This window comes from Amphiprion ocellaris, chromosome 11 (genome assembly GCF_022539595.1).
Source record: "Amphiprion ocellaris isolate individual 3 ecotype Okinawa chromosome 11, ASM2253959v1, whole genome shotgun sequence".
In the NCBI taxonomy this organism is placed as follows: Eukaryota; Metazoa; Chordata; class Actinopteri; family Pomacentridae; genus Amphiprion; species Amphiprion ocellaris.
In genome coordinates, this window is record NC_072776.1 from 21,425,278 (window position 1) to 21,445,843 (window position 20,566).

General features: G+C 38.2%; 1 protein-coding gene and 1 long non-coding RNA gene across 21 annotated transcripts in view; both read right to left on the minus strand.

The window, feature by feature from the left end:
- Positions 1–561: 561 nt before the first annotated feature.
- On the minus strand, positions 562–3,477 carry LOC129350052 (uncharacterized). Of its 2 annotated transcripts, none has more exons than XR_008603266.1 (3): positions 3,379–3,477; positions 843–2,672; positions 562–738 (listed from the first exon to the last, which is right to left on the minus strand). It is a non-coding gene; the product is annotated as an uncharacterized LOC129350052 (long non-coding RNA). The 2 variants fall into 2 exon arrangements; XR_008603265.1 differs by having other exon boundaries at positions 562–779.
- A 5,803-nt stretch (positions 3,478–9,280) lies between these two features.
- Positions 9,281–20,566, minus strand: part of tns1b (tensin 1b) — a 200,269-nt gene continuing 188,983 nt past the window's right edge. For 17 of the 19 annotated variants that reach the window (XM_055015174.1, XM_055015159.1, XM_055015168.1 and 14 more), the window contains 9 exons: positions 18,043–18,171; positions 17,722–17,814; positions 15,323–15,400; positions 14,815–14,883; positions 14,607–14,633; positions 14,096–14,264; positions 12,461–12,529; positions 12,236–12,265; positions 9,281–12,125 (listed from right to left, as the gene is read on the minus strand). In XM_055015174.1, the coding sequence (XP_054871149.1) occupies positions 11,987–12,125; positions 12,236–12,265; positions 12,461–12,529; positions 14,096–14,264; positions 14,607–14,633; positions 14,815–14,883; positions 15,323–15,400; positions 17,722–17,814; positions 18,043–18,171 (803 nt within the window). In that variant the 3' untranslated portion in view covers positions 9,281–11,986. The remainder of the gene's footprint in view (positions 12,126–12,235; positions 12,266–12,460; positions 12,530–14,095; positions 14,265–14,606; positions 14,634–14,814; positions 14,884–15,322; positions 15,401–17,721; positions 17,815–18,042; positions 18,172–20,566) is intronic. The other 2 variants (XM_055015163.1, XM_055015175.1) reach the window with 1 other exon arrangement.

A 20,566-nucleotide genomic window follows, 5' to 3' on the forward strand; every position in this document is an offset into this window, starting at 1 on the left:
TTTAAAGGAATATTTAAATGATTATTTTCATTATTTAATAATCTGTTATCAGTCAGAACCCTGGCAAACTTATTTTCATCAGTTTTTTAGTGGAACTCACAAATAAAGGAGCTCTTGGTTTTTCTTGGCGTTAGTGAGTCAAAAGCTGCTGTTTCAACACAGAACGTTCACATGCATCCACAAACCTCTCAGCACTCAAACACCCACAGACAGTAGGCCGGCTGGGCCGAGGCTCGGCGGCGTCCTCAGACCCACGAGTCGGGGAGTCGCTGAACTTGTTGGTCCGGTTTGAAGGCCTCCATGTGGTCCAGTAGAAGTCCACATAGTCGGTGTTGGCTTTGAACCGCAGCGACTGGCCACCATCAGGTGGACCAGCTCATCCTCATAGGACTCCTCCTGTAGCCTTGAGGGGACCACAGGAACATTCAGTAGCTGTTAGAGTTCTTCCTGTCAGGCTCGTGGTAGAACGACTCTGAAGTATCTTGTACTTGTCTTATCTGGAACAATCTAACAGCCTAAACTGTTAACAGTGGTGTAAAGAAGCAAACACACAGGCATAGATTAGGACTCAAACTAGATTTATTTTAGAAAACAAATCAGCTTAGAGGCATTTGTTCACACATGTGGCTGAATAGGAGGCCATCCAATCAGATTTGAGGTCTTCACTCTGTAGGTTGTTTGTTTGGTGAGACTCTTGGACCTCCATCAGCTGACGTGGATGTTTGATGGTCTTCTTCTCTAGTGCCAGATGATTCATCCATGAATTCAGTAGCTACAGACTGAAATGAAGCTCATGCTGCAGTTATTGAATTCCTGTTCCAGATCAAATGTTCAGATCTCACCTTGAATGCAGCCGTCTGCTGTCTGATAGTTTTTCTCATTGTAGTCTTCAATAAAGTCTTTTTCCTCATGTCAGGATGTGGCGAGACTCTTTCTCAGTCACTGCAGACGTCCCTCATTGTGCATCTCCAGAGAAGAAACAGAAAAACTGATCACTGCTTCAGCATCACAAACGCTCTCCAGCATTGAGAGTGTTTTAGGAATTCATTCATTGTGTTGTGAACTTTGAAGGAGCAGAAACTTTACAGCTGCCAAAGATATGAGCTCCAATTCTGTATGTTTTAGGAAATGAATTTCATCAAATGAACACTTGATTTTTGCTGATAACTCTCATTAAATTACTGAAGAAATTTAACATAAAAACCTATAAACTCTCAGGCAGCTTTTGTTAAAGTTTGTCTATAATTCTATCATCATGTTCTGGAACCAGGACTCTGCAGAAGTTCCTTCAATCAGATACTTGTGTGTTTCTATTTAAGGCCTCAGGTTTGAACGCACAGCAGAGGATTAGAAAGGAGTGATTTTAATATTTAAATCAGTCCAGTAAATGTTTGGAGTAAAAATTATTATTAATGTTGATTTAGATAGATTTGTGTCAAATAATATTGTAGAGTCTCACTTAAATATATCCAAATGAGTTCAGTGTATTTACATTTTATAGAATATTTGATTTCTTAATCTCAATACTGTAGGGTCTGACCCTAAATATAATAATGATGTCAATTTAAATAATATTTTAGTGCAGAGTCATAAACTTTAATCAGCTAAACTTGCATAATAAATATCAGTGTACAATCTTAACCTGAACATTCATATTATTGAGGTAAATTTACATAAATCATGATATTCTAGAGTCTTAACTGGAATATTTCTAACATTAATCTTTTTGTATTGTGCTGATAAACAACAATAACCCGACTTTCAGATAATATTTGTTGTCTGTGATTGTGAGACTAAATTCCTCCACATTCTGGAACTGGACTGAATTTCCCAAAATGGAAACATGGACAGAATTTAACACTCATGTATCCATGGCAACGTAAAAGTTTCTGCTTCTTACCAAAGTTCACAACACAAGTAAAGATTTTAATGTAAAACTTCAGGGATGACTGCTAACCATAAGTATTCTGATCAATACTTCATGATCAATATCAGGACAGATGTTACAACTCCAGCTGTTGCATTAGACTGCAGTTATTCACAGAGAAATTAAAACATCACATTCCTCATAAAAACTAGATGGGACTTTTATTAAATAAAGTGTTGGTGAATAAACAGTGTAAAAAGTGCAAAGCAGCTCCATTAAATCAGGAGATGTGAGACTTCCACAGCATGGATCACCATCTGCTGTGTTGATTTATAGCTGAATGTCAGAATGAACTGAGATAGAAAAGCTGCTTTGAGCTGCAACATTACAGTCTGACAATCCAACACCATCACAGTTTTCATCTGTTGTTTTGCTCCAACATGCTGTGAAGTTCAGTTTTTACCTGAATCAATACAGAGATTCTATTTCCAGCCAAGACTGAAATAAAAATTAGAATGTTATGAGGTTATTAATGCAACTAAATCCTTTCAGATGGAAGGATTTACTTCTAAGTTCTAATTCAACTTTCAGTTGGAGCTCATTGCATTCACTAAGAAAAACAGCGATACCTTCATAGCAACATTTAATAAACCTAAAGCTTCCCTGTTGGCACATTGGTGGAGTTTGTTACTGAGCATCTGAACCTTAAATCCAGTGAGACGACCATCTTCAGTCGAGGCCAGTCAGAGAACTTCAAGACCTTCCATCAGCTGGACCAGATGTGGCATCATCTCCCTCTGAACATCTGGATGACAGGAGAAAAGACAGAAATCAAACACAAATCACACAAATACAATTTATTCACTTTCATCGTTTTATAAAAGTAGCATGAACTTTATTAAAACTTGACAACATCAGTAATGAAAGTAAATGTTTTTATCTCATATTGAAGTTAAATTTAAAGTCAATTTTAATGACAGTTTATCCTGAGAGGAGTGAGAATGGAGCTTTTCTTTCCTTTTTAGAATATTCCCTCAAAATATTGTGTTTATTATTGGCTTTAGAAGCATTTTTCTTTATTTTTAGATACCTCAGACTGATACACTTTGCTGGTTTGCAGATAATTTCATGTACAATGACAATAAAGATTTCTATTATAACATATTTTGCTAAAACAAGAACTGCAAACCTTCTCAACCATCTCTCAGGCTGCAAAATTCCAACTGTGACCAAGAATTATCTGATGTAGTTATTGTTATATCAACAAGTGACGTTTACAACACAACAGAAATGTCTGGAAGCCAGTGGCCACCACTTTGAGCACCTCTTGTAATTGTAGAGGCCAAAGATAACTTTTATTAATCTTGTAATGTCTAAATAAATTTGGTATTGAAATATTTATGCAAGTTTTTCTTTTCCTGATGTGTGTAAACATTATTTTGGCTGACTCTGTATAATGGGTTTCTGACAGGTCACCAGGCAACATCTTTTTATAATAATGACAAACATACCTGCATTCTACAGGAGTGATTTTCCTCATGTGCAGGTAAAGATGTGTGAGGCGCTTAAAGATGACAGGAGCAGGAGTCATCCTCACTAATTCAGCTTCCACCTAGAAACAGAAAGACTACAAACAAACACACTGATATACACTTAAACATTCAACCTCACAGCCTCAAAATATCTGTTTAGGAAGTGTTGTGTTTCTAAATTCTGTTGAAAGTATTGACAGACATTCTCTTACAAGGTTGTGTAAAAAGCAGCCTGTCCTCTGAGCTACTGAGAAATTTTCCTGAACAAAGTTTCTACATGTAAATCAGCTCAACAAAAACTAAAGCCTCAGTCAGAGATAACAGGTATCGCAAATTATAAAGAACTTTCTTTGTTAACGCAGACTTTCTGCTTCAACCTCACATAAAAAGGGGAGTTTAACTCGTCAGGTGACTGAAAATGAACAGCTTGTGCAGTTCTAGATCCAAAAGTAGGATGTTTCAACTCCTGTTTTACTACAAATACATACAGTAATAAATAAATACAATGGCTGGTTGTTAGTTTATTCAATATTAGTGTCATTTTATATACTGGATTGAACTTGAGCAGTGGAAGAGAGAAGGAATTTAATGAAATTATGGAGATTCAGAGAGGTAATGTTGCACAATGTTGTTAAGCGCGGTTTAATTCAAACCAGCTGAATGTTAAACTTCAGTGCAACTGAACGGGTTTCAGTTAACCTTAAAGTAAAATAACTTTTTAAAAAGCTAAAATACACAGCAGAGAAATACAGGTTGAGAAAGTCATTCTAATAATGAGGACAGCTGCTGCAGCAACTAACACAGGTGTTCAGCGGTAAGTTAGCCACCTGTGTTAATTAGCCCGCTAGCTAACTTAGCCGCTTAGCTAGCTAACGCGTCCGGACCAACTGCTCAAACACGACAAAACACAACTCTTCACAAGTCGCTGACTTAACGTACAACAAAACAACGCTACTGGTTAGAAGTATTTATCTTCTTACCGTGTTTTACTCCAAAAACAAGATCAACAGCAGCCAGAGATGCTACCAGACGTGCCGACCATAGACATACATAGACTAGATACGCTAGCGCGCTGTCTTCTATATTATCTATGGTCTGACCAATCACTGCTCTCTGGCTCCGCCCTCTGAGAATCTTGTTGTCGTTTGGCTCCACACTTGCTGATGACCACTTCCGGTCTCAGAAAATGAAAAAAACGGACCTTTTTTCGTTTGTCTCTTACTGATTTTACTTTCTTGTTATTCTAAATATAAAACGAAAATCAAAGCATTTAAAAAAATCGTATATCCTCTTTTGATCATGAAAAGGAAAAACGCCTTGTATTTCAATTTAAATTTTTGCATTTTAAAACGAAAATCAAATAACCCCTCGTTTTTTGTTTTTCAATACCCGTTTCAGAAGGGAAAATCCAATTACCAGATCCGTACACGGACCCACCACACACACTTTTGACACACTTCCACACATTAGTTGAGGAGCCGCAAAAACCTAGTCGTGCCAAACTATTTTACATCTGGTGCGAAGCTCTCCAGCAAACTACAGCGTCGGATGAAGAGTCCAGCCACTCGTCTGGCCCGGATTCTGCCACCAGCGCGGATGAAGCCGATCTTATCGAAGGAATTGATCATTCCAGTGACACGTAAGTCTGTATTCATGAGAAGTTGTTTGTTTTAAGTTGGAGAAAAGTAAAGAAAGTATAATATACATGTAACGCCGCCGAAAGCATTCCGCGCAAAGTACGCATCATTTTTACAAGTCATGTGCTGCGCACAGCTAACGTACCACGTAACTTTTTCTGTGTGCAGCATTTACAATGTTGGGAAGGAGGAGGAGGAGGAAGAGGAGAGAATGGAGGTCTCCTGCTGTCCTGGTACCCAGCGAGAGGTAGAGGGACAGACCGCCTCCAGCCAGGAGACGCTGCAGCAGCCGCTCCACCAGCGAGCGCTCCGGGCCAGAGGCGCTCCCTACAGCTGGCTGGAAAACTGAGAAGGAACCTGACAGCTTACCTTCTCTGCCACATTTCCTGACGAAAAGGAGGCCAGGTGTCCAGCCACCTCTGTCAGAATATGTGGACAGCCCTTCTCCATCAGACCTGTCCAAGTACTTGGACCAGGAGACCATCAAAATACTGTTTCTGATTCAACTCAGTAAAAACGATTTTCTTTTATTTTCAAATGCACTTTTTATGGTCTGACCATGGTTTTGTACATACAATATGTGTGTTCATAAGTATCTGGCACACTTAGAAATTTGATTGCACTATTGTAAATAATTTGTTTTGATGTCTCTTTGCAAATTTTGCAGTTTTGTTTATTTTCGTTTTTTTTACAGGTTACAAAATTGAGCATATCTCAAAAAGCAAATTATGTACAGACTCCAAATAAATTTCCTGTGGTTCCAAAGGATATTGTGCAACTTTTTTACATTTACAAATTTGAGGGATACAGCTATGCAATTTCTGTATTTTGAAATATATGTGAAAAAAAAAACAAAAACGATTTTCGTTTTTTAAGGTTTATTGCACTTTTAAGCAATTTTTTGTAGTAGTTAAAACATAAGTCAATACATATTATTAAAATTTGGGATATCAGGGTTATTTTGATGTAAAGCAAATAAAAATACTCCAAAAATGGCACTACAGCATGTAAAAATGTAAAAATATGTCCTGGCGGACTTGCACAATGGTGGGTCTTGAAGGGTTAAAGAAATTTGTTCCATGAGTGTCTCTAGCCTTCCAGTGCACTTCACATTCATGGAAATAAGGAAGCCTTGGATGTTTGTTTGTGACTTTGCGAATTGCTGATTTTTAGTTAGGAACCCAAATGTTAAAAAAAAAAGTCTGATTCTCACACTAAATTTTAGTCATCTTATTGAACAACAAAAAATGTAAAAAGCCATCAAGGTGTTTGACAAAAAGCCACAGTCATTTCATCATTGTGCAATCTTAAGGAAATATCAATTCCTAAGCATTGAGAATTTCTAATTATTTAAAAGTGCTTGCTTAATAAATCTTCAGTGGTCTTTGTATTTGAGATACACAAGTCATGAGTTTGGCAGTACTGATATACAGCGTCATTTGGATGTATTGACGTCTCATTTTAAAGTTTTATTTACTCTCATATTTTATTTCAGCTACTGAGTTATTCTCGGGCTTTGTCACACATCTAGATTTCTGAACCATGATTTTTATTTGCTTTTGTTTTACGAGTCTGGAATTCTCGGGCCTGGGGAAAACGCTAACTCATGACATCATTGAAATAATATGAATGACACAGTTCAAAGAGGGTTTTATGGTGTCACATTCCTATAGCCTGCTCATTTTAAATGTCTGCATTTTTCATTATTTTATTAACCCTGTTTGGGTACAGAAAATTGCTGTCCATAAAATTTTACTATTACAATTCAAACTTTTATAGAGTAAAGATGTGATGTCATAGGATTGCCCTACCAATGATCCCAGGAGGTGAAGATAGACAGGCCTGTATATTTCAATAGAAATGTCATTTGTAAATCATGAAATGTGTGTGCAATGATAATAATAATAATAATAATAATAATAATAATAATAATAATAATTATTATTATTATTATTATTATTATTATTATTATTTTTTTTTTTTTTTTTTTTTTTTTATAGAATCTTTTTTTTAAACATAGTTACATAGTTTCCATCATTTCAGAATACATTACCTCACTCAGTATTGTATCTATTACATTTAGGTTAAGCAGATTTTTGCCCATCAGTAGCTACAAAGGTCAAAGTGACATGTTTTGAGTTTTTGCAAATTAAAAAAGAAATAATCAAAAACTGTAATCTCTCGTTTACAAAAGTTTTCATGCTCCTAAATCAGTACACTGTAGCAGTCTCATTGCCAGCAGTTACAGGTTCTTCTGTATTTGATTAGTCTCTATATGCATCTTTAGTTTCATCAAATTGGATGGGGGCTACACAGTGGTGTAGTGGTTAGCACTTTGGCCTTGCAGCTAGAAGATTCCCAGTTTGCATCCTGGCCTTCCCGGGATCTTTCTGGAGTTGGCATGTTCTCCCTGTACATGCATGGGTTTTCACCGGGTACTCTGGGTTTCTCCTACAGTCCAAAAAACATGCTGAGGTTAATTGAATTTTCTAAATTGCACGTAGGTGTGAATGCAAATTGTTTGTCTGTATATGTAGCCCTGTGACAGACTGGTGACCTGTCCAGGGTGTCTTCTGCCTTCTCCCCAAGTCAGCTGGAATAGACTCCAGTCCCCTGTGACCCTAATGAAGATTAAGCGGAGTACAGATAACGGATAGATGAATGGAAATTGGATGGGAGACGTCTATGAAGTGCCATCTTCAGGTCTCTCCAAAGTTGTTCTATGGGATTCAAACTCAGTCTTTTCTGGCCACTGAAGCACAGTCAAAAACTTGTTCTGAATCCACTCCAGCTTTATGCTCTCAATCACTGAACTGTCACCACAGTGTCAGGTCACTGAACTCTGGAGCAGGTTTTCTTCAAGGACCTCCCTGGATTATTTGCATTCAAGCCTCCCTTCAGTTCTTAATCCTTCTGTCTCCCTGTCTCTGCTGCTGAGGAGCAACTTTGCATGATGCTTCCACCACCATGCTGAAATGAGCAGGTGCTGAGCAGTCCCTACCACACACAGGGGTTTTGACCTGACTTACCTTCATTTCACCTCTGCCAACAATCAGAGAAGTCTTGTCTGGGATCTTGGTCTGGGCTGATGTTTTCTCAGATTATTTGTTTATGTAAAGGGTTTACAGATCCAGTCTGAAACCTCCTGAACTGCTCACAGAGTCTTTGGGACTGCCCAAATAATACCAAACATGTTTGATATTTAGGAGTGAAAACTGATAATCAGACATTCAGTGAGGTGGACTTCATGGCTCAGTTTTTAACGTGCAGTGTGAATTGTGAGACCTTTGTGGGATATACACAGACGTGTACCTCTTTAAACAGCATACAGTCAATTCAGTTTGTCACAGGTGGAGCATCTGAATGCTTTTGTAAAAGAGAATTCAGTTTAGTTTTTTTTTTTTTTGAAGTTTGTAAACATTTCGAAAAACTTTTCACTTTTTCATTATTAGGTATTTTAAATACATTGACGAGGAAAGAATCATATTTTAAACTGAATATACAATTAAGAATGTAAAAGATGAAGTGGTCTGAATACTGTATGAAGCGAATGTGGCAGAGACACCAACTTTGAGTGACAGAGTGGTGTAATGACCTTCTATGTGTCTTATAGTCTTGTATCCAATTAAAAGGACAAATAAAAAAGTTTTAATCTGCAATAGTCTGAAGTGACAACATTCTTTATGTCCAATCAAACCGGATCTGAATGACATATTGCTTTAAAATCTTTTAATAAATTACCACCAAATATATACTACTATTCAAAAGTTTGGGGTCATTTCGAAATGTAATTATTTTTGAAAGAAAAACTGCTTTTGTTCAGTGAAGATAACATTCAATTAATCAGAAATAAAGTCTAGATACTGTTAATGTGGTAAATGATTATTCTAGCTGGAAATGGCTGGTTTTTAATGGAATATCTCCATAGAGGTACAGAGGAACATTTCCAGCAACCATCACTCCTGTGTTCTAATGCTACATTGTGTTAGCTAATGATGTTGAAAGACTAATTGATGACTAGAAAACCCTTGTGCAATTATGTTAGCACATGAATAAAAGAGTGACTTTACATGGAAAACATTTTTGAACGGTAGTGTATATCTGGTAAAACACCTAACGACTGAAGTTCAAAAGAGATTTAATACACAAAGCAAACACTCTAACAGCAAATAAACCTAAAAGTTATCATTTCTAAACAACAAAGCCAAACTGCTTCCTTAGCGAAAGAACAAACTGATATTCACTTTGATTTGTACTGCTTTTTAATGTGTTTTTTTTTCCATCAGAAATAATAAAAGCCATACAATGTAGCAAACCAAAAATGACAAAGCTCTATACAGGCATAGTAGCTCATTCACACACATTCTACAGTCCAGACAGATCTGTCAAAGTGGGCAGATGCCACTGGAGTTTCCATCTTGGCAAACAAATGGCTAACATTCAGTTTGAAGTTTAGGAAGTCCTTTTAGCCCAACAAGCATTTTGTAGGCAAAAATATAGTTTTTTTTTCTTCTTACAAGCTGTGTAGACACATTCCCAATAACTACCTATGGGCATCTTTCAAGAAAAGGCTGCTTTGAATAAGACTTGCGTACAGATTAGGCAGCAGCATTAAGGTTACCATTTAACTTGAGCATGCAAGCTCCTGCTAATAAATAATGGAACATTCTAGTCAAATATAAAAGCCCTGTAAGTGCTGTTTTTTTTTTTTTAAAGAGATACATTTGAGTTAATGTACGAGCCCGAACTAACCCTTGTTTATTTTACATCATGCTGGCAGCCAGTTTTTCTGCATCAGGGTTAAATGAGGGATGTGTCATTTAAACTGCTCATCCCTCGACTAGGATTTAAAATGCAAACGCAAAACTCATTTGTCAAGACAATGATATTGCTATTAACATTACAATTCTTTTAAAGTTTGTTGCCTCAATGAGGAATTTATTTGAACTCAAACATCCGACGTGGCATAAACACAGCTAAAACACTGTATTAGAATAGAAGTGGCTTCTTTGTAGTGATTTTTCTACACCACATGAGGGCAGCAGCTACTTACTGAACTAACTTGGTTTTCCCACCATAAACTCCAGACCTATTCTGAGGCCATGTGAGATTTCACTTTAGGAACTAGTAAGTCTGCAGCTACACATGCAATGACATGAAATGGGTCCGTCAACATCCATATCTTCTCTTCTGACAAGTAGAAACACACTGATAATACTTCAACATTTAAGTGCTAAACTTGGACAATGTATTTTCTAGGCAGGTTTAAGTTAATAGAACAATTGTGTTGGCATAACTTTAGGATAACTCCAATTTGGACTTAAGTAACAACAATCTTTCATACAAAATATTTCCTCTCTCTAAAAAAAAAATCAAAAAGGCTCCCCAAGAAAACAAGAATGTTAACAAAAGAAAATAATGCTGTGAAAAAAACATTCAAAAACAGTGATACACTTTTAAATGCACACACTTTACACCTTATATATGTCAACGCACTTGACTTTAGCAGAAAATAAAAGCAATCTTCTCTTCTCGCTTTCAGTAATCTTGATGTATACTTTATAATACATGTATACAAGATAACATAGAGCAACAAAGCAAAAAAATAAATATCTTAAGTCACTGTTTGGAGGTTTTTATATATATATATATATTTCTATATATGTATATTTATATGTATAGCTTACTTTTGGGTAGGTTGAGTGTTAACAGTTTTGGCTGGCTGACGCAAAGAGCTTCTTTCTACTGACGGAAACTTTCAACAGAGAAAACTGAAGAGCAGCATAGTAGGACAAGACCTGTCTATAAAGATTGTCTCCACAAATGTTCTCTCGGCCCTTCAGTCATGAGTAGCATACTGTGGCTATGAGACTGAGCAGAGGATGGTGGCAAACAGGAACTCTTCTTTGCTTGTCTGACAGAAACAATCCAGAGACGGTGTGGATGCGATGTTTCAAGGGCCTCCTCACTGTTGAGGTTTAGCTGATTTCTTCAGATTCTAGCTGTACTTCAGAGGAACAACATCAGTTGCATCTTTAGCTACGCTACTACATCGAGCAGGGAAGGACCTGGAGAATTCTGGAGAATAAACTAATTAACAAGTTTGGCTGGTTGCATATTTAAGACAGCGTGGATGAGTTTGATGTTCTTTTTCTTAAAAAGCTCTGCATTTAGGAAACAAAGTCAGGCACCAAATGTCATCTATAACAGTCCTACACAAAAAGCAATCTAGAATATTTACACAGACCTCACCAGCTGCAAAAACATCCAAGACTTTTTGCAAGGTGGCGTAGGTGCAGAATTGACCTACTGTATCAGTACATACAGAGTGAAATAGTTTCTAACAGTATTTTTGATTAAGCAGCCATATTTGTTTTACAAAAGAATACTTCCGACCCTCCGACAGTGGCACACTATACACGCCCTGACTACTTTTTTAAAATCTTTGGTTGACCAGTCAAAGCCTGATAGATTTACAATCCACCTTTTCGTCACACTACTTGACTTTTTCTTTTTTTAAAAAAACAAAAATGAAACAATCACTAAAAAATAACATTTGCACGCACAATGTCATTCCCCCTTCCTGTTCATGAGTTACCCTGCCAGGGAGATCCAATCACCTCCCGTCCCATTGTCACACACAGCCACACCCCATCCTGCACTTCCTCTGGTCCGTTCTGGAGTCCGTCCAAGAATAAAAGCACATGCATGCAAGCCACACAAACACACTGTACACTCTATGTCGCATTCTCTTTCATTTTCTTACATCCACAACCGCACACACAGACACACGCGTCTGCTTAAATGTAAAAGGGCAGGAAAAATAAGGTGACGTGTAAAACCAAATGCTAAATCGTCCAAAACAGAAAGTGTCTGTGGTTAAAAGGAAAGAAAATAACCAAAGTCATTTTTTAAAAAAAGCGCCAGGGTTTGTTTTTTGATGACAGCTCTCATCGTTTCTGCGCGGCGATCATCTTCGAGACGAAGTTGACGATGGCGCTGGCAGGCTGGTCTGGGTCCAGCTCAGCGAAGAGGTGGCTGACGTTGTCTGTTGTGCTTCCCTGCTTACGCGCCACAAACCCAAACAGCCTGGAAAGCAAGTGTTAGAGATTTATTTGTTATGGCTCAAAGAATGAAAAGTTGAAGACAACAGTAAAATCACATTTAATAGAAGCACCAGCTACAGAAGGTTTACTTACTTGACTGAACCTCCCTCAGGCTTGCTCCATCTGAAAAGTTTTGATAATTTAAAAAAAAGCTAAAGTTAACATCTTAAATAAAGCAAAATCTGGAATGAAGAGATAGAGGTCAAGGACAGCAAGAGATTTGGACTTTCCTTTATTTAAATCTCTTGGAAGTCTTCAATCTCACATTTGAATTAGCTACAACACTAATGAGTTAATTTTATTTCTCCCTGTACTCACTTTCTGTCCTGAGGGTCGATATCGCAGAACGTGACAGTGTTGGTAGGGTAGTGGCGTCGGAAGAAAAGCCTTTAAAAGAACCAAACGGCAGAGATTTAAAACACACCACATGAGGTAATATGTGCTTTGTGCAGAGTTGTGCAGAGACACTTTATAGTGCACAATATTAGTTTAATCTGGAGGTAAGTACACAGCCATTGGTTACATAAATCCATTTGGTCAACATGAACTTTAAACAAGGGCTACACAGTGGCTTGGTGGTTAGCACTTTCGCCTTGCAGCTTGAAGATCAAAAAGCACAGTTCACTGAGGTGTGCATGTGATTGTGATTGTTTGTCCTGTGATAGATTGGTGACCTGTCCAGGGTGTCCCCTGCCTTCACACTAAGTCAGCTGGGATGGACTCCAGTCCCCCAGCGACCCTAATGAGGATAAAATGATGGATGGATGGATGGATGGATGGATGGATGGATGGAACTTTTAACGACCTTCTCTCGAACTTAGTGAGGATTGTTGCGTTCACACAGTGATTTTAATTCAATAGTGATCAAGAATACTGACTGCAGTTTAACCGTGAGTCTTTTTCCAGCTTACTAGATGCAAGTTTCACATCTAGACAGAAAGGAGCTACGTTTCTAAGTCATGCATCTGACACAAGCAGCAATTTTTGGGGCTGAAAAATGAAGCCAAGTGCCGAAAACAGTTCCTCGAATGGTCACTTGAGGCTGGCTCCAAAAGAAACTCAATCCCCACAGACCCCGATGTTAACATGTCAAACATTATGATAATTTTAGGGGTCACAAGGACCTTGGTGCACTCAGAAAGTATGATATCGTCCTTACGAGGAGTCAGACACTGCCCAAACGGTGACAGCCGGAGCCATCATACTGAACTTCAAAATCGCTCTGCAGGCAACGTATGTGTGGCGTCATCGACGATTTAGGTCAAGTTTTACTGACCCTATTCACCTGCGAACACAACCTTTAGTGTATTTTCACATTTATGGTCTCTTCTCCTGTGTTTTACATCTGTGTAGAAAATGTGTATTGGTCTCTAAGTGCTTCCCAAACACAGACGACCTAATGTACTGTGTTTTGTGACATATATCAGTGCGTTAGATGCATCACGACTGCTTGTTTTCCCTGAAGTTTAATAAGACTAATATACAGGGTGGGCCAAAAGTAGGCTTACAGTTGTTTCACTCTTTGTTTCAAGTTTTAGATCTAATTTATCCAAACCATAATCCCAAACCAGTATTCCATATCCCATATTCATGTTTTAGAAGTGGTATTAAGCTACTTCTTCCAATTTTGGTTTAGATCATAATTCTGTCAATACAGATGTATCTTTTGGAATTTACTTGACACTCGACACAAAGAAGACGTTGAAGAACTGTAGTAAATAACATCTAGAGGCCCTAATCCTTTAGTTCTGTGTTGTTTATTGCTCTGATTGTGTGCAGTGACTCATGTTGATACCTGCCCTTCCAAAACACATTTGTCTTAAGCTGTGTTGAGCCATCTCTTAAAATATGTCTGCAGCAAGATCTCCAACTGTCATGCCGTGTTTACACTCGTGAACACTCGTATTCAACTATCTCATCATGCTGTTAAGCACGGGCGGGAGTCAGACTTACTTCCTCTGGTTGTCAGTGAGCGTGATGCCTTGTGAAGACACCTTGAAGTGCACAACGGTGGCAGTAGGTGGAGAAGCAGCAGCCAGTGTCTCAGATATGGCCTTGGCAACAGCCTGAGGGCCCGTCAGGGATTCCATCTCCACTGAGTTGATGTAGAGAACATTGCATGCTGGGAAGAGAGCAGATGTCCCAGTTGGATTACATGTGTCAAACACAATCATCAATGACCTCTTCATGCAATTACATTGACCTCTTCTCATTCGACAGCATGCTTTCTGGAACAAAGCTGGCGTTTTTAGAAAATATTCCATTCAAGTCATTCCACATAAAACATTCTGCCTGTTATGGACCAGAAGCTGGACGATATTGTTAAAAGACATTTCTGAAGGAATTCAGCGCTATTCAATATTTGTCTTAATTTGTGCAGATAACAACATATGCAGACAGACAACAAACATAAAAGATGCACATTCCAGATATAGGTTTCCAAATAAAAGTGCTGTGGGTTTACCATGGGAATCAGCTGTGGCCCTCTGCACTGGGGTAACAAGGATGTCATGTTGTTAGAACAGGTCAATAAGATTATTCAGGACACATTACTAATGTTGTCACTAAAGTCCTACAGTCTCAGGGCTGGATTGACTATGTTGGAATATCATAAAGTAAAACTAGCATTAGATGAGAGGACTTATAATACTGAGAAGGAGATGAAGTTTTACCTGCTCCTTGTTTCAGCCTTTCAGCCAATGGGTTTGTTGGTACGACCTCCGGTGCTTCCTCAATGAGATCTACATAGAACAAATGAAAAGGATGTTTACAGTATAATGCTTCGAGTGAGTTGCATTAAGGACTCTTGTAGGAGCTGCAGAGGGACACATTTAGTTTTCATCATCATTTCATTTTCATTAATATTATATACTACTGTTCAAAAGTCTAAGGTCACTTAGAAATGTCCTTATTTTTGAAAGAAAAGCAGTTTTTTTTTTACACTGAAGATAACATTAAATTAATCAGAAACACACACACACACACACACACACACACATATATATATATACATGTACATATTGAAGAATTGACAATAAAGCTGACTTTGATTTTGACTTGACTACTTCTGTAACAGTGCACCATTTCAGTTTTCATCTGCAGTAGATTCAGTCAGAAATGACACAGCAAGCCTTTTAAAAATGCAGAAATGTTCCTGGACACACACTTGGACGCACATACCTGTGGTGGGGATGAGTAGTTTGCAGGGCAGGGCCAGTGGTGTAATAGCATGTTGGTAGACCAACGCAGAGAGACAACCTGCCAAACAAAAACACAACACAGTCAAAAACAAGCATTTGTACTCTTTGGACATTTTTTGAATGTGATTTTCATTTCTATTTTACCCCTTTACCTTCCAAGCTAATAGTACTTTTTTAACATCTTCTTACCTAGGGTCAGTAAACAATTCCAGTGATGTTGTTAAAATAGCAAAACTGCATGAAATTCCTGTTACTTTAATTAGTAAGTGTCCATTTGAAGAAAAATGTGGTTGTCTGTCAAGAAATGGGCAAAGATGGAGTTTATTCTTGTGCTTAACTCTGACGTCTGTCTATAACAACCAGTGTACTGAGTTTCTGTAGTGTGTTGCATGTTAGCAATTCTTCTCTGGAGAAATGATCATGCGTTTTTATCTTTTTTTGACCTTTTTCAGCTTTATGGACAGGATAGTGGCGAGATGAAGACAGGAAAGTGGGGAGAAGAATGAGGGAAGGACCTGCAGCAAACGAACATGGTCCTAATTAATTCTGTTATTTTCTTTTTTCAATCAAAAATATTTAAGTAAAAGTTATCAATAACAAAGAATATCAACTGAAATTACTAACTTTTGATCATGATCAATTTCAAAATATGTTTCAGTCTACACTGAATAGGGTTTAATTCCAAAACCGGGAATTCTCAGTTCCCATGTCTAAATGTGAATCATGGTATCTGGGAATAGGATAAAAAAATCGGGGGTTTTATGTGCTCGTTTCATTTTGCAAGTGCTGCGTGTACAACAGTACCAAAAATGGAGACAAGTAAGATCTAACACTTTCCCAGGAATGTCCTGTAAGTTGCTTTCCAATTGTAATATTGTTACATTGAAGCAGCATCAATGCGTCACCATTATTGATAAAACACTTGTAAAAAGTTGCAAACAGACACCCTGTGACATCTTGTATACATTTGGCCAGCCTTGTAAGAAATGGCCTCTCGACAGAGTGCTTCACCTGTTTGGGCCTACTTCATTTGCAGTAGGCAAATGCATCATTTACAAGTTGGGGATAAAGCTAAGTGCAAGAAATGTTCCAAGATCTTGTTGATGGCTGGGAGCTCAACAGGAGGGCTTATGTAGGATATGAAGTTGGTTCATGATGTGGACATAAAGCAATCAAGCAAGGAGACCAAAAAGCAACAACCTCACAAGATTCGCAATATCAATGCAGGGTTCAAACTTCTTGATGCCAACAAGAAACGCACTCCCAATTTGGAATTCCTATGCCAGGCACTGCTAACTACACCACCGACCTCAGCTGAGTAGGAGCAAAGCTTCTCCTCTGCTGGAAATTTTGTGACCAAAATCAAATCAAGACTTGGGGATAAGGCTTTGAACAACCTCATATTTCCAAGAACTGCTTCCAGGCAAGGAAGAACAAGACAAAGAAGAATTAGGTAAGATCTTTGCACCGTTGTGCTTCGTAGGTAGTATAGTATACGTTGTAAATAAATAGACCAAAGACATATTTCATTGAAGTTCTAACTTTTCCTAAAGTGCCTGCATTTCCACCATTGTGTAACTTGTGTTCTGCAAATACCAAATTAAGATAAGTTTTGAATAAAGAAATTGATTTATCTATCGTTTGTCTTTACTCCTATTGTTCTTCACCACTCCATGAAGACCAAGATCTATGCTGTTATGAAATTCCCAGTCCCCGGTGATAAGGTACAATTTTTCCCGATGCCCGGTTCCTGTGAAATTGGGAATATATTAAACCCTAACACTGAAGCAAACACTGTGTTTCAGAAGCTCAGCATTAAATAGACTGTTTTTAATATCATCATAATTTCATTCTCTTTGGTTCTGGGTTCGTGTTAAATGGTAAGGAAATCATAGTAATTTAGAAAAAAACATGTTCTGATCTTTGGCATTTTTAAATACAAGCAGCAACTACACAGAAGGAGAACAGTGATAAATTGAGTTACAGTCTCAAGACAGGAGGTGAAGAAGAAACAAGGAGAAGCAAGACAAAAGTTAGCAGAAGTTGGCTTGCCCCATTTTGGATTTGGTAGACGAGGAGTGTTCGGTACATGAATACAAAAACACCGGCACACACGTCATACAGCCCTGCAGTGTAATTAGTAGGGAGAACATGAGTTAGATCACTTCAGTCAATACTATAATTACAGCAGGATTAGACGTTTCAGAACTTGGAAAGGGGCACAGATCTTTGACTGACGCTCAGGCAGGCACAAACAGGGAAAGTACACATGTTGGACTTCCCTGCAAACTCATTACGACATTACTGAGCTGTCAGTGTGCATGTGTGTGTGTGTGTGTGTTTTAGAAATGTGAGAGCAGCTCGACGGCTTCCACTAACCGAAGTACGGCTCGTTGGGGCAACCTTTCAGCTTCACTCCTTTAGGGCTGCTCTCAATCAGGAAGTGCCTCACCAGTTCATTGGTGATGTCACCTGCAACAGTAGACAGGGAGAGGAGGAGGGAGTGTAATACACAGCTGATTAACACAGACATCACCTCATATCTTTGGTATTAAGAGATTAATAATTCTGTCGCCAGGTTGACCTAAGACCAAAACAAGGACAAAGACACTAAACACCGGGTTAGTCAAACTGAATACTTGTTGCATTTGTAAGTGCTTTGAAGAAACCATTCATGTAACCCATCATTCTGCCCCCTACCTTTCTTGCTCTGATGTACGGAGGGTGGAGGAGAGGCCACCTTCATAGCCAAACCATACGCCCCTCTGAACGAGTGACTGTCCCGGATAACAAAGGCGCCAGGCTCCCTCTCTCTCAGCAGGTTGATAGCTGTAACACAGTGGGCATTCAGTGACTTCATTCTTCAGCGTTAACAATAGCTTGGAAGAGTTTTTTAAATCTTATGACCTTTAATTTAGAAACATCATCAAGTAAGACATTTAATCTGTCCGATACTTGATGACAACGTACTCGCAGATTTAAGGAAAATACACTAAAATAAGATGCTAAACATTCCAGCTCAACATGTACGCATTGTGACTGCAATTACATTAGCATGCTGATGTTAGCAGCACAAAGAAGATCAGTGCCTCAAAACACCCTCACAGATGTTGAGATACTAGTATCACTGGGTTCAGAAACTATTGGCATAAAAACCGTGTAATTCCATTGTTGATGGCAACCAATCCTGTTTCTTGGAAGCAACCTTTCAACAATAAAGTAAAGCAAAGTCCATGTGCACACCAGGGCAAAGTGAAAGATAGGCTAAAGGACAGACAGACATTGCTTGTTTATATTGCTGTTATCACTAGTTGGTCCACGGCACCTCCTTCCTCGTGGCATATATAACGATCTGATCTGACACAGCGTCCACCTCACCCAGTTTTTAGAGTGTATATAAAGCATGGGCATAAATGCCTCAAAGCTACAGTCCCTGTAAAAGTGCCTTAAACCTTAAACAACCAGCAGGGGGCGACTCCTCTATTTCCAAAAATAAGTCTGATTTTATAAAAGTCTGAGAAAATGACCCAACTTCTTCCTTCGTCTGTTACCTCTGTGGATGTGTATCTAATTAATTTATGTATTTATTATAATCTGTTGGTTAAAGATTGTTTGAATTAAGCGTAATGTTCATGTTTTACATGCTGGTCCCGTTTAGAATAAAATAAAGAATAAAGCTGAGCAGGTTTTAGGGTGGAGCTACCTTGTGATTCACAGGTCAGTTATCACTATGCACCATGTGGGGGTTCAGGCATATGGGTTCTGTAAAGTGTCTTGAGACAATTTGAATTGTAATTGGTGCTATATGAATAAAATTGAATTGCAATTGAACTGAATGTTCCTAAGTTGTCAGTCAGGTCCAATGGGAAAAACAAAATCCAAACTCCAGACTTCATAATGGTAGTCACAAACCACTGGTTGAAGACAGAGTGGCTATCTCCAGCTTTTATATACTAAGATTACATCAGTCATAAATATCATGTACTCTGATCCTGACATTAGTGTTGTTATTTAGTTATTTTTATTCTGTGTCCAATTTTCCACATAAATGGTGCAATTTAAAGAATTATATCAGACTCTAATATTAGTTTGATTTAAATCTGCAGTGCTTTGGCAGGTAATAGTCAAAGTATATAAAAACACACATCATAATAATTATGCTTAGTAACATTACTTCTTTTTTTCCCTACCAAAAAGAAGTGTAAGCCTATTATAGAAAAAGAAAAACAGGACAAGATGTGTGCAATAAAAAAGCTCTTTATATTTCAGTAGCTATATTTGGGTGATGGAATTTACAGGTTAGAAAAAGTCAGCACATTAAAGGACGAAGGCAGCCAAGGAAAAAGGTAGCGAGAAGTCAACAGTACAGCACAACTAAGAGCAAGGTGAAATGAGTCCTGACCCTGTGTTTAAAAAACAGCCGTCAGTCTGTATTTCATTAGAGCTACGACCTCTAACATGACACTTTGTTTCAGACACTCCATTGTTCAAGGACAAGAGCTTCAGAGTCTCTACTTCACTATTTAGTTCAATGCCCCAAACTGTCCACATGTGACAGTTTAAGGAAGGAAGATGGATGAGATGAGCAACACATGCAGATGTTCCCTAATTCTCTACATATGGTGTGGCTTTCATTCTGGGACTGCACTGCACTAAGTATAAACTCTCTGTGTGTCTGATGTCATTGCAGTTGAGCATGTGCTTGTGTTTAACATGATATAATCCAATACAGGTTATGAGCAAACGCAGACGAGGCAGCCAATAACCACTGACCTCACAGCCCAAACACACAAGAACAGAAATGTTTTGTGTTCAGGTCTATGTGTATAATCATTACTGTACATATGTGTGTGCATTTATCAAAAGTGATGATGGCACTGAGTCCTCAAGCTTACTTCTATGAAATTCAACACCATGATTTCAGTTTTGAAAAACGAGTCCCATCACTCCAACCCACATGCTTTAGGGTAGTGTTCCATTAATCCCTGTACTATAAACCACCTCTCCTCTGTCCATTAATATGATCTGTATGTTCACAGCCATCATTTTTGTCAAAATATTGCCACATATAGAGTTTCTATTTATATTTGCTAGCTAGGACAGCTGCTTACTTCAGTAAACAAAGGACATACGTTTTAAGCTACAGATTATTCAGCATCACCTCAATGGAGTTGAATGTTTGGTATTCAAAACAGGTTTTCAGTGGACTGTTTATAAATATAAC